Raw genomic sequence first — 24,727 nt, 5'->3', positions numbered from 1 at the left:
AATTCAGTGGACAGCGGAGGACGGGGCTTCGTAAGCCTTCGTAACAGACCTAGAAGGCTAGCCTCAGGGAACGAGGATCAACGCCTCTCCCACTCTCTCAGTTGTAACTTGCCTTGACCCATCAATGATTGATGCTGTGGATGTTCGGGCATTTGAGCCTGGCCTGAAAATGTCGCACTGTGCTCCATGATGACCGCTGAAAGTCTGCCCCGCTACTTTGGTGTAGGATTGATATATCATCCCCTAATATCGACTTGTCGTCCTCTGGCCCTTCGTTTGCTAAACATACAGTACTACTACTACTATTACATAACATTGTACTGACCGAATAACTTCATCGACATTCGCCATGAGCACCTCAAAAGTCCTCTTCACTCCCACCCTTACAGCCAATGTCTCAAGAGTAGCTAGCCGAGGCCTCGTTACCTCGACGGCCACAGCAACAGGTCTCAGAGCCGGCTATGCGGCCACCAATCCTTACTCCAGACGGAACTTCTCCCTCTCCCGTAAGGCTCAACTGGAATTCTTCCCCCCTCCCAAGAACCTTCCCCATATCAAGACGACGTGCGTGTCACTGTCCTGGTTCGGACATCCTTTTGCTAACTCCTGCCAGCCCTCCGACGTGGCCACACCCTGACGCGAGCGATTCACAGCTCAAAAGCATCGAGATTGCCCATCGTGAATGCCGCACCCTTTCAGACAAGACGGCGTACAACATGGTCAGGCTTTTGAGATGGGGGACAGACCTAGTCACTGGTTACCGCCATGATCCAAACAGACCTTATGTGATGAACGAAAGAAAATGGCTGATCCGGTTCATTTTCCTCGAGACTGTGGCCGGTGTACCGGGCATGGTTGGAGGCATGTTGAGACATTTCCGCAGTCTACGAAGAATGAAAAGAGATAACGGATGGTGCGTTGCTCTTTGATTGACCGTCGGGTATGGCGATATTGACATGACAAGGATCGAAACCCTTCTAGAAGATGCCTACAATGAGCGGATGCATCTGCTCACATTCCTCAAGATGGCCGAACCGGGCTGGTTCATGAAGCTCATGATACTCGGGGCTCAGGGTGTCTTTTCCAATGGGTTCTTCTTGGCCTACCTCGTTTCCCCAAAGACCTGCCACCGATTTGTCGGGTATCTGGAAGAAGAAGCAACCAAAACTTACACCTACGCCATCGAGGACCTTGAGAATGGCAAGCTGCCCGCCTGGGAGAACCTCGACGCGCCCGAAATTGCCGTCAAGTACTGGAACATGCCAGAAGGCCATAGGTCCATGAAGGACCTTCTGCTCTACATCAGAGCCGACGAGGCCAAACACCGAGAAATCCATCACACTTTGGGCAACCTCAATCAGGCTGAAGATCCCAACCCCTTTGTTTCTGTGTACAACGATCCCGCCAAACCTCATCCAGGCAAAGGATTTGAACACATCAAGCCCAAAGGCTGGGAGAGGGAGGAAGTCATCTGAGCGCGGGGCAAAGCTAACGTGTCTTTCCATGTATCAAACGAGCCGAGACAACCTGTAGATTTAGGGTCAGCACTTGCAAGGCGGCGTTGGAAACAGATATAGACTGGGACTCTACCGCCTGGCTGGACGCAGAGCGCAGACGCGCTCAAAGTCGTAGACCAGACTGCACTCACGCATTCGGTATACGGTACATACTGTGGGCATTACCGGTGTCGGTTCCGAGTCTCACACTGTCTAGCCAGGCAAACACTCTCCAATCCGATGTCACATAACTCACTCTTCTCCGTAGTCGTCTTTGATATGGTTGTTGATCACGTACCGCGTTTGGCTTTGAGAACTGATGTCAGGCCGCATCTCAGGCATCAGCCTGCTCGCCCGGGTGGCTGGGAGCAAGTTAGCACCCTGTCAAGCTACGCGGCGCGCGTGTGCGCCAGTAGTGCAGCAACTAGCAACCTCTAGGCTCTGGTTCGCTGCCACCTCTGGACGGCAGGGTCCCCCTAGCCGTTAATCTCACGCCAAACAACGCCCGGCGGGCCTACGGGCCTGGCCTGCACTGCCCAACTTCACAGTTCACGATACCTGCTCCGTCCTCTGTACTCTGTACTCCGTACTATTGACAATAATCTCTCGGCCAAATCCATCCACGGGTAATACGGAGTACCAGCATCAGCATCAGAACTGCCTTCTCACCACATCCCTAAGTACCGCCCACGCAATCTATCGCCGGTCCTGTATACAGATATCATCTGCTCCTACCGACCAAGGCATCTCGCCGAATACCACCTTGTCTCTCCCGTCTGTGAATGTACGCCCATGAACAACGACGCAATCTCGAATCCCGAGTGCCCGCTCATCAAGCCTCCTACTTGACCAACCGAGGACACAGCAGAGTCGGCCTACACTGTCTGGCATGAGCTCTGCTCTTCGCCGTCCACCAATGGTGGAAACTCAAAGCGATTTCGACTTTCATCAGTTGCTCGTTCCCACGCCCACCAACGATGGGCCTCCTCCGCGTCACTCCTCCTCCGCTTCTTCCGGTCCGAGTAGCGATGCTGGTTCCTTCATGATTCCGGACAGTCTGTCTCGGAGCAACTCAGCCTATTCGTTTTCAAGAGCCTCCTTCAGTAGCCAACTGGCCAGCCTGACCGGGATTAACTTGCCCCAGGCCGAGTCTCTTGCTGCCACCGTCACATCCCTTCCAACTGCCCGCAAAGCGGTTAAGACCCTCATGAGTGCCGCGGAACAAATACAAGCATGGAACAAGAAAGCCTTAAGAGTGCTGGAGAGTCTCGACGCAGACGATGATGTTGAATGGGCAGCCGCGGCAGGAAGATTGGGGCTCGACGAGACCGATAAGACCATCCGAAGGTTCGAGACTCTGATTAACGTTTACATCTTATCGATTGAAAAGCTACAATGTCGGCCAGATATCGGCACGGTCAAGGCCGAGGAGTTGCAGGCTGTTGTCGAACAGATGGAAGTGACACTGGAAGGATGGGACAATGTTCGCAAAGATTTGAAGAAGGTCCACCAGCAAGTGGAATTGGCCATGGAATGGGAAGAGTTGTGGGCCAAAGTTCTGGGAGACGTTGGAGCAGAAATGGATAATCTCAGTCAACTGGTGTTTGAAATGGAAGAGAAAAGGCACGCAGCATATCAGGCGCCAACACCGGCCGGTCCCAGCCAAGCCATCGATTTGAACGAGCTGGAGAGCTTCATCGACGAACCTTCGGAGAAGAGGACTGCTCCCAATTCTCGCTTCAGTCTCCCTCCGTTTGAGTCGTCGCCTCTGGGGTCGCCGATCATTGAGAACCCTCAGGATGACTCCAACCTCCTGGCTCTGTTTGCCCGCATGCAACCACTTCGGGCGTCCCTGGATTTCCTCCCCATGAGGCTATCGATGTTCCAGTCGCGCGCCGAAAAGATTTTCCCGATAGCCTGCCAAGAGCTTGATGAAAAACGAACCCGCTTGGAGAAAAACTGGACGGAACTCTCCAAGGAGGCGGAGAATCTCCGACGTGAGCTCAGCGAGGATCGATGGGTGATCGTGTTTCGCAACGCTGGCCGGCAGGCACAGAAAATGTGTGAATCAGTCGAACGAAGTATCCTCAAGGTCCAAGAGGCCATCACCGAAGACTATCGAGTGACGAACCCGGCCGCTTTGGCGAAAAGGATTGAAAGCTTTGAAGCGAAAAGGATGCATTATGGCCCCGCCATCAATCGCGTTCTGGGTATCATTCAGAAAGGACTCAAGGATCGTTTGACGGTGAACGGAGAAATTCTTCGTCTCCACAAAGACCTGTCGTCTAGGATGAGAGATCTGACTGATACGATGGAAGACCTGGAGTCGCTCCTTGAGCCTTACAGCACGCATCAGAATTCCAAACTACGCGAGTCGATATCAAGTATCGTCTCTGCGGATCGTTCACTTACTAGCACTACCTTTGCTGGAACTCCAGGCAGCTCACCTCCTTCGTCGGTTGATCTACCGCCTCACCGGATGGACAAGTCCACACCCAAGTATGGACTCAAGGGCTATACCAAGCAACGGACACCCTCATCGAGTCGGCCGCCACCTTTGACTTCAAGCAACAGACGAGGGTCAATCATCCCCCAGAGCCGACGCCCGACCACGCCCATGTCGCATGCTAGTGGGAGTGCGATTAGACGTGGGGTGTCACCTTTGCCGGGGCCTCCGTCGGTGTATCGGCAAGGAGTCTACTCTCCTCCAGTGGTGTCTGCACCACCTCGACCGAGTCCAACTCCGGTGCCGAGTAAACCAAGATGGTCGGCCGTTGTGAAGTCGGCCGATGTTCCCTTGGCACCGACGTATCGTTCTTCGTCCGCCACAAAACCGCCGACTGCACGGAAGTATACTCCACGCTCGATATCTTCAAGTACCGCATTGCCATTAAGGAGTCCTCTTAGTAGAGAGGCCACATCATCACCGTCGTCTATGCTACCGACGCTGTCGAAGCGAGAAAGTCAACAGTTCCGATCGTTTGCCGAGCGAGTTGCTGATCCTTCACCGGCTAGAACAAGTCGCCTTATGGACCCGGTGCCGTACCACCGAGGGCGGAATTCCAGTGCTCCTGCAGTTGGCACCATTAGATCGCCCTCTTCTGTTGCCGTGCACAGCCACAATAAGCCCACCATGAGCGGGACTACGATCCCGAGGCCACCGTCGTCACTAAACAGAAACCACGGGCCATCGACAGGTCAACGACTACGTCCGGTCGGCCACCAGCCTCGGCTTGAGAGCAGGTTAGGACAGAGTGAAGCTGACTCGGAGGAACTGGACCGGATGAGCGACCATGAAGACGACGAGATGACGGAACCAAACTCGAGTCCGTTGTCGAAGCGAACCATCACCAGACCGAGCAGTGTTCTGGCGATGGCGAATGGAAAGGGGAAACGCATGTCACTACTGCCCGTTCCAGTTGGGAGTGGTAGGCAAAGTTCTTTGGGGTCGAGGATGTCGTGAAATTGAGCTTCCAGCCGGCCTGAGGAGTGTACACAGTCAACCTTGTTTGTGTTTGAAGCTATGGGGAAGCGTGCAATGGAGTCAAGTGTGTGTCAGCGTACAAGCGTGTTTGTGTGAGACCTTTTCGATTTCGATGTTGGCTTCCTTCCTCACCGGACGCCATTCGTTACGTTGTTGAGATAGTATAATCCATCATCACAATACGAAGACACTGTACCGGGTGCTAGAAGTGTTGACAATTCATTGGTGTTGTCTCCTCAATGGAGGCCTCGGCGATCTTACATAGGTAGTGAGGTGCGTGCCAACCTAAGGTCAGGGGAGAATGAGGCTCAGGCTTCAGTTTCAAGCGAGTAGGCCTTTGAAAGCTATTCATGCTCCATCCTGCCTACTTAAGTACTGAGTATGGATAGGAAGTTAGGGTACGGATACAGTGGTGTTATGACTTTATGTCGCAACTCTCTCTGTACGTACCCTCCGCGTACCCTCCGCTCTGGGTAGAAATACGGAGTACGGATACGGAGTACGGATACTCCGGGTAGCATTCAAGAAATATTAGGGTTAGGGTTACGGACACGGCTGCCCCGGATCCGTATGGAGGGGCGAGCACGGCATGTGCAGTATTTCCATATAAGCCCCTAAGCCCCTACATAAGCCTCTGAGTCACTCCATATAAGCCCCCAAGCCTCTGAGTCACTTATCTATGCCAAAGACGCCACCAGTACACATACATAACAGCGCGTTCCATTCACCCTGAGTACGGACTCCGGAGTCCTCGATTCGATCATAAAGGCAGAGCAAGAGGAAACTTAGACTTGTCTAGAAGAGAAGAGGCTGAGGCTGAGGCTGATCGCCGCATCTAGCCGGACGACGACGACCTCGATCCGTACACAGCACCAAACGGTTATCTATAGCCTGACGAGGCAGTGGTGCCTGGCACGTACTCCGTACAGCACTTTGTCACTTCTCCCCTTGAACACCAAGACCGTTCCAACGACATCGGTCACGGCTTGCTTGACCAGACCAGAAGAAAGGAGGGCGCAAGGCGTACAAAACAAATACAAAATCAAACTCATTCTGATTCTGACATCGTCACATTACGTCCAACCTGACGGTTACCATCACCATCACATCGCCATCCCACCTGTGTGTGACTCAGTCGGTCGAGTCACAGCATCCCATCCCAGTAATAAGGATGACTTCAACCAGCCCATCAATTGAGTCTCAGGCTCAAGCTCAGGCTGAAACTCAAACTCAGGCTCAACCTCAACATCAAGCTCACAAGGACAAAACATTCCGCAACTACGACGCTTCGTCTGCGGCCGCATACGCACAGTACCGACCGCCGTACCCGGACAAGCTGATCGACATCATCATCGACAAACACGTTTCGACCGGCGGCCGGCTAGACCTGCTTCTCGACGTGGGATGCGGGCCCGGCACCGCCACCCGATCACTTGCACCGCGGTTCACGCACGCCGTGGCGGCCGACCCGGGCCAGAGCATGGTCGAGATGGCGCGGCAGATTCCCAGCACCACCCGATCCGGCGAGCCGGTCCGATTTGAGGTTTGCGAGGCAGAGAAGCTGAGCCGGTTGTTACCTGTGCTGCAGGAATCTGCGGCCCAAGCCCCAGTCCAAGGGGAACGCGGACCGGAGTCGGGGTCAGGATCGGCTTCGGAATGCGTCGATCTCATCACGGCAGCCACGGCGGCGCACTGGTTCGACATGCCAGCCTTCTACCGCGAGGCGGCCAAGATCCTCCGGCCGGGCGGGAGCATCATCATATGGTGCACCAAGGGCGGCTACTGCACGCCGGACACGCCCAACGCGGAAAAGCTGACTCGGCTGTTCCAGGAATTCGAAGACGACGCCATCCTCGAGTTTGAGGAGCCCGGCAACAGGATGACGCGCGATTTGTATGCCGGGCTGCCACTGCCTTGGGACGGCGTAGGAGTGGGAGATGGAGATGCGTCTAAAGCGTCGAGCAGCGCCGCAGCCACCGGCGCCACTGGCGGGGAGCCATTGGATTTGGATCTATCCACCATCTTCCCCAAAGACCAGTATCAGCGGCTGGAGTTCAACAAGGACGGCCACGTCCCGCCGGGAGAACAGTTCCTGCTGAGCAGGAGATTCACTCTCGACCAGGTCAAGAAGGCTCTCGGCACCGTCAGTCCCGTCACGCGCTGGAGGGAGGCGTATAAAGACAAGCTCGCTGCCGGGGAGGTCGAGGATTGTGTGGACAAGTTGGTCAGGCAGACTAGGGAGTTGTTGGAAGAGAGTCAGACTCCAGAGGGGGAGGGGAAGCCTAGGGACTGGATCGAAGGTGGAAGTGCCGTGGTGGTCCTGGTCATCAAGAAGAGAAAGTGAGGGATGGTCCTGGTTATCAAGAAGAGAAAGTGAGCCTGGTCCTGGTCATCAAGAAGAGAAAGTGAGTGGTTGTTCTGGTCATCAAGAAGAAGTGAAGTGATGGCATGGGTTAATGTCTGTCGGCTACGTGTGTGCAGGGTATGTGGTATCTGGTATTTGGTATCTGGTCCTGTGTCATATCAAGTATGGTAGAGTACCTAGTACCTAGGGCTAGTCTTATCTTATGGATGTAGAGTTAGTATCCTACCTAGCACCTAGTCATATCTTATAGAGGTAGAGTTAGTATAGTATCCGATACCTGATTGATACCTACCTACCTAACCTAATGCCTAGTCCTTTATCTTGAAAGTAAGGTACTGTACTCCGTGCTGTACTTTAGAGTTGGACACCGCTAGAGGCAGTGATAGAGGCAGTGTTAGAGGCAGAGGCTGCAACTGGTTGACTAGGGCATGATTTTGGTCTGAATTGGATTGGTTCTGCTTTGGTTCTGATTGGATTCGGATTCGGATTCGGATTCGGATTCGGATTCGGATTTGGATTTGGATTTACCTCACACAGCTTATACTGTACATCTCCAGCATTAATGTATATACTGTACATCTATATCCCTGATATCGCTTTTCCGCTTCCGCTTCTGCTTCCGCATCCGTCTCCGTCTCTAATCGGGGGCCCGAGCAGTCATCACATTCACTCACGCTCAACCCCGAGTCTAGTCATCACGCTTCACACGCTCCACCGCTGGGAGTATTTGTCCAGAGATGCCTGGAGCACGTTCTCGGCACCCCTCAACCAACCGGCATCTGCCCTCTGGGCGCTGCTGCAAATGTGCCTGAGCGCGGCGCGAGCGACATATGGGTATATTGGAGGCATGGCGTCGACGGTGTGCGTCGTCGTCGTCGTGTTTGTGGGCGAGGCTGTGGCGTTTCTGGCTGTAGTTGTTGCTGTTGCTGCGATCAGGGACTCTGCAATGTCGACCACCATCTTCGTGACCGTGTCAAGCGCCTCCTGCGATCTCTGGTACCACTCCTCCAGTCGTTTGAACATGACTCTGGCTCTGACATTGACCACCTGCGGGCGCTGGTCGAGGATGTGCCAATGTAATGTGAACAGCGCCCTATTTGAGGTACGATGGTTTAAGCTACTAGTCGCCGGTGTGGGATGTGCGTGACAGAAAAGGGAGATGGAGAGGGAGACGGAGAGGAGAGGGAGATGGAGAGGGAGATGGAGATGGAGATGGAGAGGGAGATGGAGAGGGAGATGGAGAGGGAGATGGAGAGGGAGATGGAGAGGGATAGAGCGCTGGAAAAAGAAAAGAAAAAAGGAGATAGAACCATGGAACTGACCTAATTGCAATGTTCATGGCTGCACAAAACACCCCTGGTTGGCCCTGGCACTGCGGCATCACCAGCGATAGGAAGGCTTGGATATTGTCATCTAGCCGGTCGAGCTGGAGCAGTCGAGATTCCATGTCTGGAGTGTCCAAGCCCTTAAGGACCTGATCCAGAAGACAGGCCGCCTGCGCTGTCCGACAGAATCCTCCAACCTTGGGCGACGTCAGACAGGACACGGAGATGTTGGGCAAGGACTCCGGGTCTAGAAGATCGAGCTGGTCGAAGACTTGTGGTTCGATCGGCAGTCGAGCATCGCCACCCGGAAAGACAGTGACCAGCGGTTGGTCGAAGACTGCGACTTCGCTGAAGAAAGTCCTGTCACCGTCTCAGCTTCAGTTACGTCGATCGATGAAGTCTCAGTAGCCACTTTTCATCTGCAGCCATCCTAGGAGACCCATATATCGTACATACCTCTCACAGATGACAATTCCCCACCACGTGTTCGCTGCTTCTTCAGCATGCAGCAGCAGGTCGGTGTTGGTATTGGTATCGGCATCGGCATCCGCATTGTGGCCGGCTGTATGTGTCATTTGTATCTGAGGACAGTTGCGAGTGTGGATGCGGGCGGCATAGGCCATGCGCGCAATGCCTGCGATGGTCACAAATGCATCGTCCGCCCGGCCATGAGTGTACTCGTACACGGCTAGCAGAAGGCCGGCTTGGATCAGGGGGAGGGAGGGGGAGGGGGCGCAAGAGACTTGAACCTGGGCAAACAGCGACCTCGCAGTGAGATAGATGGACTGCTGTTCGACGCTTCGACTGGCTCTATGCCCGGTGCCAGTGTCGGTGTCGGTGCCGGATTGATACCCCAGTGCCGGAGCGTGTGTGATGAGACAGATGGTCAGTAGCAAGACGGAAAAGTCGGCGGCTGGAGCCACTCCCAGCGTGATGAGGTTGTTGTAGAAGCGGGTGCGGGAGATGACGGGCAGGTGGTGGTGAAATCCCCGGAAATAGCGGGCGCTGATGTCGTCCACAAACTGTCCCGTGGCACGAATGATGCCATGGACCTCAAGATACACCTGGCTTCTGTGTTCTGTCGGTTAGCCATGGACTTGGACATAGATTCAGTCAATCAAGATCAAGCGGGGAAAACCACAACCACTCGACAGCCCAAAACTGATCTTCAATGACTGTCGAAAGGGAAAGGGAAAGGGAAAGGGGCAACTAAACTGGTGAGCCTGAGCCTTAGCCTTAGCCTCAGCCTCAGCCGTGGGCTGGCCCGACGGTGACAGTGACTTTGCCGACAGCACCATGCGAGACGAGGCGATATTGATATTATCCACAGACGGCCGTGCACCCCAAACCGGTGCCGCATGGGCTAAGGCGTTCTCGACGATGGGACCATGCCGGGCATGATTCTGCGGGCGCGGCCATGGGCATGGCACTCCCAGTCCAGCATAAACACAGTCCAGCCCTTTCCTACCACGCCGGTCAGCATCCCCGACACCGATTGACGGGAGCAGCTTGGGCGACTCACAGGCTGCAATATGAGCAAGACGGCAACGACTTGGTACACTTTTTCTTCCGGGTCTTACAGGTCACACAGGCCTGGGCGGCTTGAGCTGGACGTGGCGGACCGCCGTCGGCCGCCGTCGCCATCGTGATTGTGACACTGGACACTGGCAGGCTGTGGCGGGGACCCCTCCTCAATACTGCTTCCGACTAAGGCAAGCCCGTGAAGTGGTAGAGATGCGTCGAATATGATCAGAGAATATACGGAGTACTGTACGTTCCTCTCTGTCCGTGTCGGGCGCCGTCGGCCGCTGTTGTCGGATCTGGCGGACACTGGCGGGCGCTAAGACCAAACCGGCACAAGGCTGGCACCCACGGAGTCCACATACAGAGTCCACATACTTCGAACTGCCCCCATGCAGGCCGGCAGACGGCAGATCCACGTCGCTTCGAACATGAATATGGCTCGGGGGTTGAGTAGTTGATGTGAGCACGGAGTCGAGTATTAAGACTCGGATCCCGCCACTTGCTTCTCGTAAATCACCGAAGAAAGGCACATCGACTGATGGTCCTATGCTCTGAGTAGAAGACGAGAAGACAGAAAACCAAGAGGCCGACAGGCCATCGGATCGGTACAGAAGTGCACCAAGCATCTCTTCACCTGCAAGAGCTTAAAGTCTTTGGCATCAACAGCATCTACAACACTTTCGCCCAATGGCACCAACCAGTTTCATCCTCGCCGATGTGCGCATCTTCACCGGCACCGACACCATCGAGTCCGGCCACGTCATCATCAAGAACGGCCTCATCTTCGCCGTGTCCGCCGGGCCACCACCGGCCGACGCCAATGTCCCCGTCGCCTCGAAGCCGGGCCACACCGTCGTTCCCGGCTTCATCGACGCCCACATGCACGCCGACAAGGGCCAGGAGCTCGCACTGTACCAGTCCCTCAAGTTCGGCGTCACCACCGTCATGGACATGCACAACGAGACGGTCAACGTGCACAAGTTGAAGAAGCTCGCGGCCGACAAGAAGGACGAAGCCGCCGACTTCAAGGCTGCCGGCGTGGCGGCGACCATCGATGGCGGGTGGCCAATGGCTGTGGTGACGGCACACGACAAGAGCGAAGAGGTGAGGCCGAGGATTCCGGGGGACCACGGCGAAAATTCCAAGCCCTTAGGCGCACCCAATACAGAGCTAACGTCCAAGCCTACAGACCGCCGCTGAAATCGCAACCTGGCCCAAACTCACCTCCATTGCCGACGCCGAAGCCTACGTCGCCCACAACCTGTCGCCCGCGGGCGGCGCCGACTATACCAAGCTGATGCACGAGTCCGGCGCAGCCATAGGGCAAGCCTTTCCCAAGCCATCGCTCGACATCCAGAAGGCTGTCATCGCCGCAACCCACGCGGCAGGGCACGTCGCCGTGGCGCACTGCTTCGGGCGGGCCGACACGCTGGAAGTGTTGTCGCTGGGGGTCAACGGGCTAGCGCACACGTTCATGGATGAGCCTGTCAGTCAGGAGATCGTAGACGCGTACAAGAAGGCTCAGGCGTGGTGCAACCCGACTCTGGCGTTGTTGGGGAGCTTCACGAAGGAGGGGGCGGCGGTCGCGGAGCGGTTTGCGAATGATGAGCGGGTGAAGGGGAAGCTGACGGAGAAGGGTCATGCGAATCTGTGCCGGTGCATGGGATTTGCCAAGGAGGGGGCCACGGTGGCGAATGCGTATGAGACGGTGCGGAGGTTGAAGGCTGAGGGTGTGCCTGTTATTGTGTAAGTGATGGAATGCTGACGACTGACTGCATACTGTGAGGTTCGAGATAGAGTACGGTGCTAACGCGATGCTTCTCAGGGGCTCTGATTCGGCTGGACCGGGTTTGGGTACGGCATGGGGGGCGACGTTCCACCACGAGCTGTATCTGCTTGTGGAGGAGTGTGGCTTCTCACCGAAGGAGGCTCTCTACGCTGGAACAGCATTGACCGCTAAGCTCTTTGGCTGGAACGACCGAGGGCAGATTGCACCAGGACTCAAGGCCGATCTTGTTCTGCTTGAAGGAAATCCGTTGCACGACATTGATGCTACCCTTAACATCAGGAATGTCTGGCGCGAAGGCATTCAGGCCAAGGAGTTCCAGAAGTACATATAGTTGGTGTGGCTGTGACGATTAGAGAAGGAGTTCCGGACTTACCACGATAGATCTGGCGAACGATGATCGCGAAACAATAGCTGCCCTGCAGCGTAGAGCGAACAGCCTCAATACAACGTCAGGTGACCGAAGGGGATCGTCCTTGAGTCTGGCCTTGAGTCCGGCCTTGAGTCTGGCGTCTCAAGATCGATCCGGAGCTGGGCTGGCAAAGAAGACATTGACTCGACAGCTAGAAGCCTCCTAAGCCTTCGCTGGAGACGAACGTTGGTAGTACGGATAAGTGTGTGTATTTATTGCTAGGAGGTAGTACTGTATAGGGCGGCGTCACTCTGGTCCGGATCGGGTGAGTCGCGAGCAGATTTCACTTTCGTCTTTCCTTGGCATCAACTATCATCGTCAAGCCCAGCCTGAGATCAGAGCCCAAGGCTGCGCAGCAAACAACGCGTCCAATCCTCCAGGACAAATCGCAAGTGTAGTTGTGAGAACACAATTTCTTGTTGTTGAAATAGTTCAGCCTACTTTCTGGCGAGCACCGTCCCGCGACACATCCCGGAATCCCCTCTATATCCATCGCTTCAGCGGCGCATCAGAAGTTGACCGTCGACCTGCGCCAAAATGAAGCTCGTCAGGTCCGTGCTACTGCCCTCCTACTTGATGTCCATGTTTTCGAGACTGGAAAGGATGCTGGCTTGTCTCTATCTGCAGCCCAACCGGCAGTTTGGAGGAGGTGAACTTGGCTAACATTATAATGGGGCTCTAGATTTCTCATGAAATGTACCAATGAAACGGTCACGGTCGAACTCAAGAACGGGACCATCGTGCACGGCACCATCACCGCAGTGTCACCGCAGATGAACACGGCGTTGCGTGCGGTCAAGATGACCACGAAGAACCGCTCCAACCCCTCCGCTCCAGGCGACACCATCTCCCTTGACACGATCAACATCCGCGGCTCAACCATCAGATTTTTCATCCTCCCGGACTCATTACCTCTCGATACCCTATTGATTGACGACCAACCCAAGCCGAAGAACAAGGCCAGGAAAGAAGGCGATAGCACTCGCGCCAGAGGAGGGAGAGGCGCTCCCAGAGGTGGTCGTGGTGGCCCCCGAGGACGCGGTCGAGGTAGAGGGAGAGGATTTTAGGCGGTCACCGTCATGTCGCATGCTATCCATGAGGGCTAGGGAAAATGAGAAACAGAAAATGGGGGAACGGGAAACAGGAAACGGGAAACTCGCAAATATGCCGCTGGGACAGAAACCGGGGACGGCAATAGCAGCTCCCTATCTGGTGTTCTCTCTGGTACAAATCGTTGCACGGAGGCCTGGGACTTTGAAGTATTGCATTGCTCCAGGGAGTTTAAGCGCGGCCTCATGGCACCGCTGGTACCATTGTTGCTGGTGGCATTGTTTCGAGCGGTTCGAAATTACGGGCATGGAAAGGATCCAGGCAAAGTGGTCCAACAAGACACTGTCAACATGGTTCTCTGGATTGGGGTTGGCTTATGGAAAATCGCGAAAAAGAGACTTTCTTGCTTTCGGAGGCAGTATCGCTTGTCGGATACAATTGCACGCTTGGCTAGGGGTCAGAAAACGAAACACTTCAATTACGATGTCCCAGGGCTACAAAAGGTCCGGTGACGAGGTAGTTGCTACGTTATCAAGTCGTGGATTCCAGCAACTCATGGCTGAAAGCCTAGCAGTCTTTCTACTGTTTCTCAAACGCATAACCCTGACTTGCACTTTGTTTTCTTTTATTGTTTTGGTCCAAATTTCGATCCTGCTGACAGAGATGCATCCACCGTTGGAGCAGTGCCAGCTAGGCCTGTTAAGCTAGGCTGGGCACGGCATGAGGCTGCGAAGAACGATGCTGCTTATGTCGAGTGGAAGCTAGGGCTATAGTATGCTGCCTATTCAGCTGCTGTGATCTTCTGATTGCTGCTGTCGCCGACGTTGATTCATGACATCTGATCATTCCGATATAGTATGCCCTTCCAGAGTGCTTAATATCCTTTGCGTCGACCATACTGGAATTTATATTCTGGCCATTGAAGTTGTTGACCCGCATGGATACTTGATTATGTACGATTGTCAACCCTTGTCACAAGCCCATGATACCAGCCTCAAGAAGGTCAATGAAGGGTCATCATCTCCGATATGCTATTCAGTAGTGCCCCCTCGTCAGTCCTCGCTCGTCGTCACACACAGAGCGACTCGAAAAGCCATACAATCACGAGCTGACCTAAAACGTAGTGTTATGAACGTATCTCCTGATGTACTGGCGGTCCAATAGAACAGGAAAGTGTAGATAATTTCGATTGACCTATTACCGCACCCCATAATCGCGGTTGTAGTACCTGAGGTGCGCGATACCTGGCCATCACATGTCACCGCCGCCCTTCACCACACACACACTCACCTGACCAAGATATCACATGCTTCCGTGATTGAATAACACAGGATATATTTTGAACCCGCCAAAATCCTTCCAACAAAGCCCGAAAGAAGTTCCCTTCACATCCACGAGACTCCCAATCCTTCGAGATGGGCTTTGTTGTGGTTCAGTTGGTGGGCCTTTCCCTGGATAGAGTACCGTTGGATCAATGCCCCAAAGAAAGAGGAGGACTTATAAACATCATGCGTAGACCCCGAAATTAGGAGGGTTAGATAGAATCAAAACGGGAGTCTCTACTCTATCCATGCGCAAGGGCCATGCGCAAGGGGAAAGGTAAAAGAGAAGGTTCAACCCTCCTCTTTCCGACCGAACTTTTTGCTCTTTTTTGGAGGCCGCGCGGTTCGGGTTTTGTTTTCGAACCCTCAGATTATTGTTGTGTGTGTGCGTGAGTGAAGGGTGCGGCAGAATCGTGCAGTGAAGTGTGAGATGCGAACTTCCTCTTATTCTGCCGGTAATTGCTGATTCAACTTGACATGTGCTTCTCACTGCGACTCTGTATTGGGTGCAGTGGTGAGTGGCATATTGGAATCTTTCTGTACACGGATAACTCATAACAGCATTTCACAAGTTCGGGAATCTTGTATGATTCGAAAGGAGGCCAAGTTTCATGGTAGGACGTGGACAATTTTATATTGACGAGGCTGATACAAAAGCGGCGTGATTCTACTTCCTAGGATTACCCCTGAGGTTGACTCAGTAATCGTGGGATTGCGTCGATTGAATCGGGTTTCGCATTAGCGGAGAGTCTCAGGAAAGTCCTCATAGCCATGTCTTGACAGACCAGCTAGCAACAATGCCCGCCAGATGTTTCGAAGGATCACGGTGTGCTCCTGGGACGTCTCGGGCGACCTGCTAAAGCGGCGCGAGGCTGTTGATAGTCTGACCCGCCAAGTGGCCACAAGGATCCCAACCGGGGCTCGGACATGCCACTGAACGACGACAAGTGGTTGCAATGCTGCATAGCAAGGTGGCCAGACACCCTTCTCTGATGTCCATTCCACCCCGACGGTAACATCACACACAGGTGCAGCATGCAGACGTCGACATGACTGCTCTAGCCTTCCTCCGCGAGTTATATTCCCTCGACACCCTAGATACGCGATTTACCACTCCCTCGTCAGCGCCCCTGAAATCGGTCGACGAGCGTCCTCACAAACCAATAGGAAGAGATGTCAAGACAGTGTCCGGGGATGTCTCGCCGTCGCGATGGAGAACTCCCGAATTCTACTTTTATGCGCTGGTGTTCCTGTTCTGCGTACCGCAGATGTACTGGGCCGTAGTGGAGGTCTCGCAACGTAAGAAGTAGGGCACAGACAACATGGGAACATTGGTTTTGACTCGGTGGAATAGCTGATTCGCCGAACTATTCGAAATACGAGCATTTGTTGTCTCCAGGCTGGCTTTTTGGTCGGAAAGTGGTATGTGGGAAACATCGTCGTGACAGCACCCCGAAGGCTTATGTAGGATATAGGACAATTCAGATGGCCAATATGCCAACTTTCGAGACAATATCCCATACCTAGCCGTTCTTGTTATCATCCATCCACTCCTTCGACGGCTGTATGAACGAGTCACGCTTCAGCTTCATGAGTCACCGGCCGCCAACGGGAATGCAAAGGTCCAGTCCGTCACGGCCGAAGCAAACCTCCGGCTCCAGAGCCGGGTCTCCTTCGACTTCTATTCTGCATTGGTCTACATTGCCGTCCTTAATGGCTTTTCGACGTTCAAGATCCTTCTGATCCTCTACATTAACTTCAAGATCGGCACCTTGCTGTCTCGAAACCTCATTTCGGCTGCTACCTGGATCTTCAATATTGCTATTCTCTTCGCTAATGAGCTGACCGAAGGCTATCGCTTCTCAGCATTGGGCGAGGCTATTTCGCCGATCATACCTGCCGCGGCCAGCTGGGGCAGGTTTCTGGATTCCCATGCAGGCTTGAACCCGCGATGGGAGGTTCTGTTCAAGATCACCATGCTGAGGATGATATCTTTCAATTTTGATCGCTATTGGTCACTAGATCGATCCAGGGCAGGAAGTCCTATTGAGGTATGTGTGGCCTTCTCACTGGCCTTGGTGTTTTCGAGGCACACGTTCCAAATCAGCCCGCTCTGTAGCTAACAAGATCAAGAAGAAACAACTCGATCCAGCAGCGCTGTCAGAAAGAGACCGAGTCGCCATGCCTGCTCCAGCATCAACTTACACTTCGTTCCGCACTTACGTTGCCTACATTCTATACCCCCCCCTGTATCTGGCTGGGCCAATTGTGACATTCAACGACTACATTTCCCAATCTATGTACCGGGCGCCATCGATTACGGCAAGACGCACCACTCTCTATGGCATCAGATTTCTGCTCACGCTGTTTTGCATGGAGTTTCTTCTGCACACCATCTATGTCGTTGCCATTTCCAAGTCTTCGCCGGACTGGTCGACGTATACACCGTTCCAGCTCAGCATGCTCGCCTATTTCAATCTGAACATCATTTGGCTGAAACTCATGATCCCCTGGCGCTTCTTCAGGCTCTGGGCACTCCTCGATGGGATAGATCCTCCCGAAAACATGATCCGTTGCATGAGCGACAACTACTCTGCATTCGGCTTTTGGAGGTCGTGGCATAGAAGCTTTAATCGATGGACTGTGCGATATCTCTACGTTCCACTTGGCGGTGGGCCTGGAGGCGGAACAGGCAAGATCCGTGGAATCTTCAATATGCTTCTCGTCTTCTCCTTTGTCGCCTTGTGGCACGACATCAACCTCAGGCTATTGATGTGGGGCTGGCTTGTTGTACTGTTCGTCTTACCTGAAGTCCTTGCGTCCATGGCATTCCCCAGATCCAAATGGACTGCCCGACCTGAAGCCTACCGAGTCCTCTGTGGAATTGGGGCAGTAGTCAATATCCTCATGATGATGGCTGCCAATCTTGTCGGATTTGCAGTCGGGCTGGATGGACTGATGGGACTGTTGCATGGTATAATTGGCAGCTGGCACGGCGCAGTGTTCATGTTTGGTGCTTGCTTTGCCCTTTTTGTTGGGGTCCAGGTCATGTTTGAACATCGCGAGGAAGAAAAAAGGAATGGTATCCGACTGAAGTGTTAAGTTGTCATCGTCCACCGAGACTGGCTGGTGAACATTATACATCCAAAAGAATGCTGTACAGAGTACAACTAAACAACAGATAAGACAAAATTATGTGCCCACCGATGCTCCGAGGCCTCAGCCTCACGCTCCGAGCTATCATAGTCATCTTAGAAGCTCAATCGTCATTATCTAACGCCGGGTACTGGCTGGACTTGTGGGGTGTGCTGCGTCTACAGCGAGGAGAGAGAACTCTCGCGCTCGTGCAACTACAGCGGTTACGGGTCTTCATCAGCCCTCACGGGGCTTAGATCTACGACGAGCTTCGAGCATACCAAGGACCATTCTTTCATACGCCTGACAGCCTGCTCCTTGTGAATACCCAGATTCTGAACCACAGGCGCCGGTACCAGAGATTTGGCATTGGCTGAGGAGTTGTGGTTGTTGTAGAGTCTCAGTACATAGGTAGCCTCTGGATGAGAAAACGATAATCATCCTCCTCCACATGGACTGGGTTCTGTGATCATTTTATGTCCTCCGGTGTGGGCTGGGATCAGGTAGGTAATAATTAGCACTAATTGGCTTATGCGGGAAACAACCCCGGAGTTGTGCCCGTTCAGATATGACGTCAACAACATGTGAAGCCTTAGCGATGATGTTCAACCCGTCTGGCTGATCAATGACGCTTTAAAGCAGGAGCAGTTTCACCGCGTGGTACGCACTATCTTCCTCACGCCTCTGCCTTTCCTCCTCATTCTATCTTTCTCTCTCTCCACAGAATCATTTGCATCCCAACTCACGACACGTCCCACAGAAGAGCCTGAGTCTCGACTCTTACAGTCTACTAATAGAGTCGCCATCCAAGCACCTTCTTCTCTACGGAGTACACCGGGAATTTAAGCTTGAGGGACCGAAAGCCAATTTCAACATGTCACCCCCGATGCTCCTACGAATCTCACGCAGCATACGTGTCCTGGGTCCAACTCTCAGGCCTCAACCCCACCTACGACCCATCTCTACGACCCCTCATCGCTTTGCGGCAGATCAAGACCCCGAGCGTCACCCACACCCGCAGCGTGACGCCCAAGTAGATCGCAAGAAGATGGACCCAGAAGCGAGCGAATACTCCAAGTCTGGCACGGACGACACGACCGCCGCAAATGAAGACGCTGCGTTCAACCCTGATATCACAGACCCTCAAGAAGCCAAGAAGAAGGCGGGTGAAGGGAACGAGGTGAACCCGCTCGATGCCAGTCCCGCAAATCCCGACATTAGCCAAGGCACAGCGGAAGAAGAGGGAGGGTTGAAGAAAAAGTTACCCGAAGGTAGTGGGAGAAAATGAGGTGGTGAGGTGGTGAGTCTGGCAAGAGAGAGCGAAGTGTTTAATAAGCTGAGGGACATTCGGGGTTTTGCCCAAGGGCAGCCGCTGTGAAGCACTGCAGAAGGAATCGGAATTGTAAATATAGTACATTGCACGCGACTCGGAAAGAGAAACCAGTGGCATTACCTAGTAGCATCGACATGGGTATCAAATCGCTCTCAAACTGACCAACATCAAATCGCTTTCGCTTTCGCTAGACCAGGTCAAGATGTCTTCCATTCCTGGGACCCCAGTCGAATAATGTCCTTCTGCCCAATGATCCATACCTTGTCTTTGACCTCGCCCTTTTCAGCCTTTATAGCAGCAGCAATGGCAGCCTTTGCAATGACATCGGCATCTTGGGCCCAACCGTCCTTCAAGAAGCCACTAATGTGTCCTAGCCCTGTAGCAACGGTGCGGAAGATGCCTTCGACGAAACGACTCTCTTCACGCTTGCCGACGATGAGGCCTGGACGCACTATGATGGTATGGTCAAATCCCAGCTCTTTCACATGTTCTTCGATCTCTCCCTTCATCTTGACATAGGCGAATGAGGATTGCGGATTAGCACCGCCGGCCGAGATCAAGACGTAGGTCTTTGTTCCGGCTTCTTTGGCAGCCTTGGCAAGCTCAATGTTCAAGTCATGCTCAAGTTTGTACTGATTCTCGAAGCCACCGGCAGCGGCGCGGGTGGTCGCAAGTCCGCTGAACAAGACCGATGGTGCAGGAGACAATGAAGAGAGGTATGGTGCCCATTTGCTGGTGTCCTTGTCGACAAATTCCTTCACTGGAACGGCAGCATCCGGCGCGGGTGGGGGAGGGCGACGAGCGATGACTTCAATGTTTGAGAAGTAGGACGGTGCGGCTGATCTCAGTGTCGATAGGATGTGGGATCCCTGGTGGCGTGTCAGCGACAACGTTGGACTGAAAGTCGCGGATATCTTACCACAAGACCGGTGCTGCCCAAGATCAATGCCGAAGCCATTGTGTTTTGTGTATGATGGTATTCTCAATTCGATCAGACTTGTCTGCAATATTGGTATATTCAGGAAGATGTACAGATACTCTGTACGCTGTACAGATATATCGGAGGCGGCGGAAGTATCGTCTAGCGGTCCTAATAATGGGAACCGTCCGTGAATTCGGAGAACGGACCACGCCCCAGCCTCGCTGCCACCCACTGTCACCCCAAGGCACGTGATCAGGGTCCAGATCGTCGTGTCCACGCTAGTCGGATAGCGCCGATGGCGTGCTCACCACCGGCAATATTTTTTCGTTCCCTTGATGGCGATACACTTTAGGTGGATGAGGAATCGCGAGCGCGCAGTCGAGATGGAGTCGGCAGTCGGTCCTCGGGGACCGAGACCATGTAATTTGTTTCTTCAAGGGGAGCTGATGTTCCTCTCTTCATCCTCTCCTTCTCTGAAGTTGATCTTCAGCTACCCTCCTCCCACGGCACAGCACCGGACACAGACTCAAAGATGGCTCCCCAGTCTTCCAAGAGCCTCCCTTTCGGCCGGCCGCCGTCGCTCTCCTCAGTGGCTGGGCCTACCTATGTAACGGCTCAGACCCTAATCCAGCAGGTCGCCTTTTCTCTGTCTGACAAGATTTTCTCTTACTCCCCCGAGACTTTCGACCTCGACGTGGCTGCAAAAGCCTGGAACGAGGCCGAGGAGACGAACATTAATGGGTACAAGACCGGGGTTCAGTCTATGCAAATCCGAAACGGCGCAGGATCAATCGCCCTAGGTTACATATTCTCCAAGGACTTCGATCTTAAGAAGAGACATATTCCTCAGGGACTCCTTACATCCTCCTCGGCACTGCAGTTCTTGCGACCCGTCCTCGACCAGCTGTCCCTCCTCTACTCGGTCAGCAATCCCTTTGTGGCTCATGTGGCAGCGTTGGACTATGACGGGGCCAGAGATGGCGGACTGGTCTCGGACTATGTTTCAGCTCTGTCAGCTGCCGAAGATCTCGGGTTTGGTCTCGTCTCGACACTGTCCGCACATGAGGCACAACATATGTCCCTTTTCGCCACCCTCCTTGCGCAGGATCTCCCCACACTCCATGTCTATGACGGCTTGAGGATTGGCCGGGATACCACAAGAGTCATTGATATTCTGGACAAATCTGGCCTTGGTAGTGCTTACAAGTCAGTGCTCGAGTCGATTGCGGGTGAGGACAGGAAATATCTGAGCATTGAGGGCAAGGCTCTGAAGACCCTTCGAGCCCTTAATGAAGAGCTGGGAACAGACTATAAACCTTTTGAGTATGCCGGTCACGAACAGCCCGATGTCATTCTCGTTTCGTTCGGTTCAGTCGAGTCTTCCCTTGCTGCCCAAGCTGCCTCCGCGTTGGCCAAATCCGGTAACAGGGTTGGCGCCATCAATGTTCGATTGTATCGACCTTTCGCGGAAGAGCAGTTCTTGAAGCTTGTTCCCCATGGTGTCAGAGTGGTTGGCGTTCTTGGCCAGGTTCCCGATGCACAGGCTGTGCAAGAATCCGGTGTACATTCTCACCTCTTCGAAGACGTGCTTGCCTCCATATCTTACGGCGCTTCATTTCGGAACATTCCTGAGATTCGAGAGCTGAAGTACGCGAGAGCTGAAGTGTGGACACCTTCGTCCATCTCGGCCACATTCCAGGGGCTCCTCGGCAAAGCAGCCAACGACCAGGGTGTCACAACGTTCTTGGATACCTCAGTCCAACAATACACATTCTGGAATGTTGACGGCGCACCATCCGCCTCCGCAGCAGCTCATCTGGCCGAAGCGCTGGCCAAGGACTCGGCCCAGAACGTCACGGTGCACACCAGCAACGATAACCTTGTGCAAGGTGGTTCGCACCGGATCGACATTCGAAAATCTCCAAAGAGTCTCGATGCTTCATACCCTATCACGTCCGCTAACACCGCGGTCGTCACGGATGTGAAGCTTCTGGAAAAGATCAACGTGGTGGAATCGATCAAGCCAGGAAGCAGCATCATTTTACTGCTTCCCGGCGTCAAGGATGAGGACGTTGAAAAGAAACTACCGGCTGCCTTCAAAAAGGCTTTGGCTGCGAATCACATTGCCTTGTATCTGATCAACTCTACCAACACGGCCTTGACAATCGAGAACCCCGAACTCGAGTCCCTCATATTGCAGGCAGCCTTCATCCGAGTCGCTCTCGGAAAGTCTGAAGAGTTGGGCTTGCAAAAGCTGGCGACAAGCAACAGTAGCGATATCCGCACCATTGAACAGGTTGCTGCCGACCTTGAAAAGACACTTCGCCAGATCGAGGTGCCAAAGGAATGGGCTGAACTGGAAGTGGATACCAAGGAAGTCTTGCCGACGGATCTCACGCCCAACAGCTTCAGCGCGTTCGACAAGACCGAAGAGGAACCGCCTTCCAAACTCCGTAACTGGCAGAAGGCAGCCAAGGGCATCATTTTCAAGGAAGCGTACAACACTTCAAACCCTCTTCGACCGGACCTACCCACCAAGACATTTACCGTGCACGTGAAGGAGAACCGCCGTTTGACGCCTGTGACTTATGAACGAAACATCTTCCACATCGAATTCGATTTAGGTACCTCCGGCCTCAAGTACGATATCGGCGAGGCGTTGGGCATTCATGCAGAGAATGACCACGATGAAGTCGTGGAATTCATCAAGTGGTATGGGCTGAATTCTGAGGATATTGTCGAGATTGCGTCGCGGGAAGATCCCGCAGTCTTCGAAAACCGTACCGTCTATCAGGCGTTGATGCAAAATGTCGACATCTTCGGGCGACCGCCCAAGAAATTCTACGAGGCACTTGCCGACTTCGCCACCGACGAGACGGAAAAGAAGAATCTTCTGACTCTGGCTGGTCCCGAAGGCTTCCAGGAGTTTCAGCGCCGAGCTGAGGTCGATACAGTCACATACGCCGATGTCCTTCTCGAGTTCCCTTCAGCTCGTCCTTCCTTCCATGACCTCGTGCGGATTGTGTCGCCCATGAAGCGCCGTGAATACTCGATCGCTTCCTGCCAAGCTGTCACCCCCACCTCCGTGGCATTGATGATTGTGGTGGTCAACTGGGTTGATCCCAAGGGCCGCGACCGATTCGGCCAAGCCACCAAATATCTGAGCGCCCTGAAGGTGGGCGCTCCGGTTACGGTCAGCGTGAAGCCGTCGGTGATGAAGCTTCCTCCCAAGTCGACCCAGCCGATTATTATGGCCGGTCTTGGTACCGGTCTTGCACCGTTCCGAGCATTCGTGCAGCACCGCGCCATGGAGAAGGCGCAAGGGAAAGAGATTGGCTCCGTCTTGTTGTACATGGGATCGCGACACCAGCGCGAGGAGTACTGCTATGGCGAAGAATGGGAGGCATACCAAGCCGCAGGTGTCATCACTCTGCTCGGACGGGCGTTCAGCCGAGACCAGCCTCAAAAGATCTACATCCAGGATAGGATGCGGCAGACCATCGACGACATCCTCCAAGCGTACATCAAGGAAGACGGTGCCTTCTACCTCTGCGGGCCGACGTGGCCGGTGCCCGACGTGACTGATGTCCTAGAAGAGGCCATTGCTCGACATGCCAAGGACAACGGTGTCAAGAAGATCGATACTGCCCGAGAAATCATGAAGTTGAAGGACGAGGGACGGTACGTGCTTGAAGTATACTAGATTACTTCAGACCACCATCGCCGTGCGGGTTGGGCCTAGGAAAATAGAGCTTAAAAGTTGTACACGATAAGTTGATCTTCCGAGTCAAAACATATGTTCCATCACTCCACACCCGGTAGATTCCTACAGCTATCGAGCAAGAAGTCGTTGCCGTTCGTTAGACTTGAAGTGATGCCCAGATCAAGCTTACGACGACGGTGCAAACCAGTCAGTAGGTTTACCCAACTTGTCCCTTGTCCTCCGGTCCAGCCAGAGATAGAAGCCGACAGCCGTGTAGTGTAGCAATCGATGTATCCTATCCTATCCATATAGAGTACTCGGTACTCTACCTGTACAGTGTATATAGGGGTACTCTATCCTGTACAGTGTATACAGGCTGACATAGTCGTGGCATGGTGAACACTGGACACTGGACAGTGGAAACTGGACAGGACTCTGGAGTCTGTATCCCTACCGGTCCGCAGCCTCGCGGCCTCGCAGCCTCGCGGCCTCGCAGCCTCGCGTGCTGACTAAACAGCATATTGTAAGTTTCTCAGCGGCGCGTGACTCGGCGGTGGCATGACGTATATTATTGATTGCTAGGTACCACCACTACAAGTCATATTCACCTACCTAGGTAGCAATTACAGAATACCTGGGTACCAGGTACCTTACCTACCTATATGTTCCATGTTCCATTCGCCGACGAAGGTTGATTACGGCGTATTGAGCGAGCAATGATAGGTACCTAGTTGAGATGCCAATGGACAGGCCATCCCCCGATCCCGCACTTGCATCACGTATCACGTATCCCGCATCCCGCATCCCGCATCTCGCATCTCATCCGGCATCACACATCCCGCATCACGCATCACGCATCCCGCATCCCTC

General features: G+C 53.7%; 10 protein-coding genes across 10 annotated transcripts; 8 read left to right on the top strand and 2 right to left on the bottom strand.

Moving 5' to 3' along the window:
- Positions 1-349: 349 nt before the first annotated feature.
- A1O3_02414 (alternative oxidase, mitochondrial) lies at positions 350-1,475 on the top strand (the record flags this gene model as incomplete). Its single annotated transcript, XM_007732554.1, has 3 exons — positions 350-564; positions 614-913; positions 965-1,475. 3 exons carry the CDS (start codon positions 350-352, stop codon positions 1,473-1,475), a joined length of 1,026 nt encoding a protein of 341 aa, XP_007730744.1.
- A 937-nt stretch (positions 1,476-2,412) lies between these two features.
- On the top strand, positions 2,413-4,959 carry A1O3_02413 (uncharacterized protein; the record flags this gene model as incomplete). The annotated part of the gene is made up of 1 exon (XM_007732553.1): positions 2,413-4,959. One exon carries the CDS (start codon positions 2,413-2,415, stop codon positions 4,957-4,959), a length of 2,547 nt encoding a protein of 848 aa, XP_007730743.1.
- A 1,192-nt stretch (positions 4,960-6,151) lies between these two features.
- Positions 6,152-7,324, top strand: A1O3_02412 (uncharacterized protein; the record flags this gene model as incomplete). The annotated part of the gene is made up of 1 exon (XM_007732552.1): positions 6,152-7,324. The coding sequence occupies one exon, from the start codon at positions 6,152-6,154 to the stop codon at positions 7,322-7,324; it is 1,173 nt and encodes a 390-aa protein (XP_007730742.1).
- A 723-nt stretch (positions 7,325-8,047) lies between these two features.
- A1O3_02411 (uncharacterized protein) lies at positions 8,048-9,968 on the bottom strand (the record flags this gene model as incomplete). The annotated part of the gene is made up of 4 exons (XM_007732551.1): positions 8,048-8,438; positions 8,668-9,030; positions 9,127-9,741; positions 9,886-9,968. 4 exons carry the CDS (start codon positions 9,966-9,968, stop codon positions 8,048-8,050), a joined length of 1,452 nt encoding a protein of 483 aa, XP_007730741.1.
- Positions 9,969-10,881: 913 nt separating this feature from the next.
- A1O3_02410 (uncharacterized protein) lies at positions 10,882-12,314 on the top strand (the record flags this gene model as incomplete). Its single annotated transcript, XM_007732550.1, has 3 exons — positions 10,882-11,298; positions 11,384-11,940; positions 12,020-12,314. The coding sequence occupies 3 exons, from the start codon at positions 10,882-10,884 to the stop codon at positions 12,312-12,314; spliced, it is 1,269 nt and encodes a 422-aa protein (XP_007730740.1).
- A 615-nt stretch (positions 12,315-12,929) lies between these two features.
- A1O3_02409 (small nuclear ribonucleoprotein D1) lies at positions 12,930-13,459 on the top strand (the record flags this gene model as incomplete). The annotated part of the gene is made up of 2 exons (XM_007732549.1): positions 12,930-12,943; positions 13,075-13,459. The coding sequence occupies 2 exons, from the start codon at positions 12,930-12,932 to the stop codon at positions 13,457-13,459; spliced, it is 399 nt and encodes a 132-aa protein (XP_007730739.1).
- A 2,354-nt stretch (positions 13,460-15,813) lies between these two features.
- A1O3_02408 (uncharacterized protein) lies at positions 15,814-17,866 on the top strand (the record flags this gene model as incomplete). Its single annotated transcript, XM_007732548.1, has 4 exons — positions 15,814-16,063; positions 16,119-16,186; positions 16,240-16,815; positions 16,898-17,866. 4 exons carry the CDS (start codon positions 15,814-15,816, stop codon positions 17,864-17,866), a joined length of 1,863 nt encoding a protein of 620 aa, XP_007730738.1.
- A 907-nt stretch (positions 17,867-18,773) lies between these two features.
- On the top strand, positions 18,774-19,187 carry A1O3_02407 (uncharacterized protein; the record flags this gene model as incomplete). Its single annotated transcript, XM_007732547.1, has 1 exon — positions 18,774-19,187. The coding sequence occupies one exon, from the start codon at positions 18,774-18,776 to the stop codon at positions 19,185-19,187; it is 414 nt and encodes a 137-aa protein (XP_007730737.1).
- Positions 19,188-19,429: 242 nt separating this feature from the next.
- On the bottom strand, positions 19,430-20,190 carry A1O3_02406 (uncharacterized protein; the record flags this gene model as incomplete). Its single annotated transcript, XM_007732546.1, has 2 exons — positions 19,430-20,101; positions 20,152-20,190. 2 exons carry the CDS (start codon positions 20,188-20,190, stop codon positions 19,430-19,432), a joined length of 711 nt encoding a protein of 236 aa, XP_007730736.1.
- Positions 20,191-20,686: 496 nt separating this feature from the next.
- A1O3_02405 (sulfite reductase (NADPH) flavoprotein alpha-component) lies at positions 20,687-23,857 on the top strand (the record flags this gene model as incomplete). Its single annotated transcript, XM_007732545.1, has 1 exon — positions 20,687-23,857. The coding sequence occupies one exon, from the start codon at positions 20,687-20,689 to the stop codon at positions 23,855-23,857; it is 3,171 nt and encodes a 1,056-aa protein (XP_007730735.1).
- Positions 23,858-24,727: the final 870 nt, after the last annotated feature.

The sequence above is a fragment of the Capronia epimyces genome (assembly GCF_000585565.1).
Source record: "Capronia epimyces CBS 606.96 chromosome Unknown aczIQ-supercont1.2, whole genome shotgun sequence".
In the NCBI taxonomy this organism is placed as follows: Eukaryota; Fungi; Ascomycota; class Eurotiomycetes; order Chaetothyriales; family Herpotrichiellaceae; genus Capronia; species Capronia epimyces.
The sequence above is the reverse complement of the archived record's forward strand: the minus strand, read 5'-3'. Positions and strand labels throughout refer to the sequence as shown.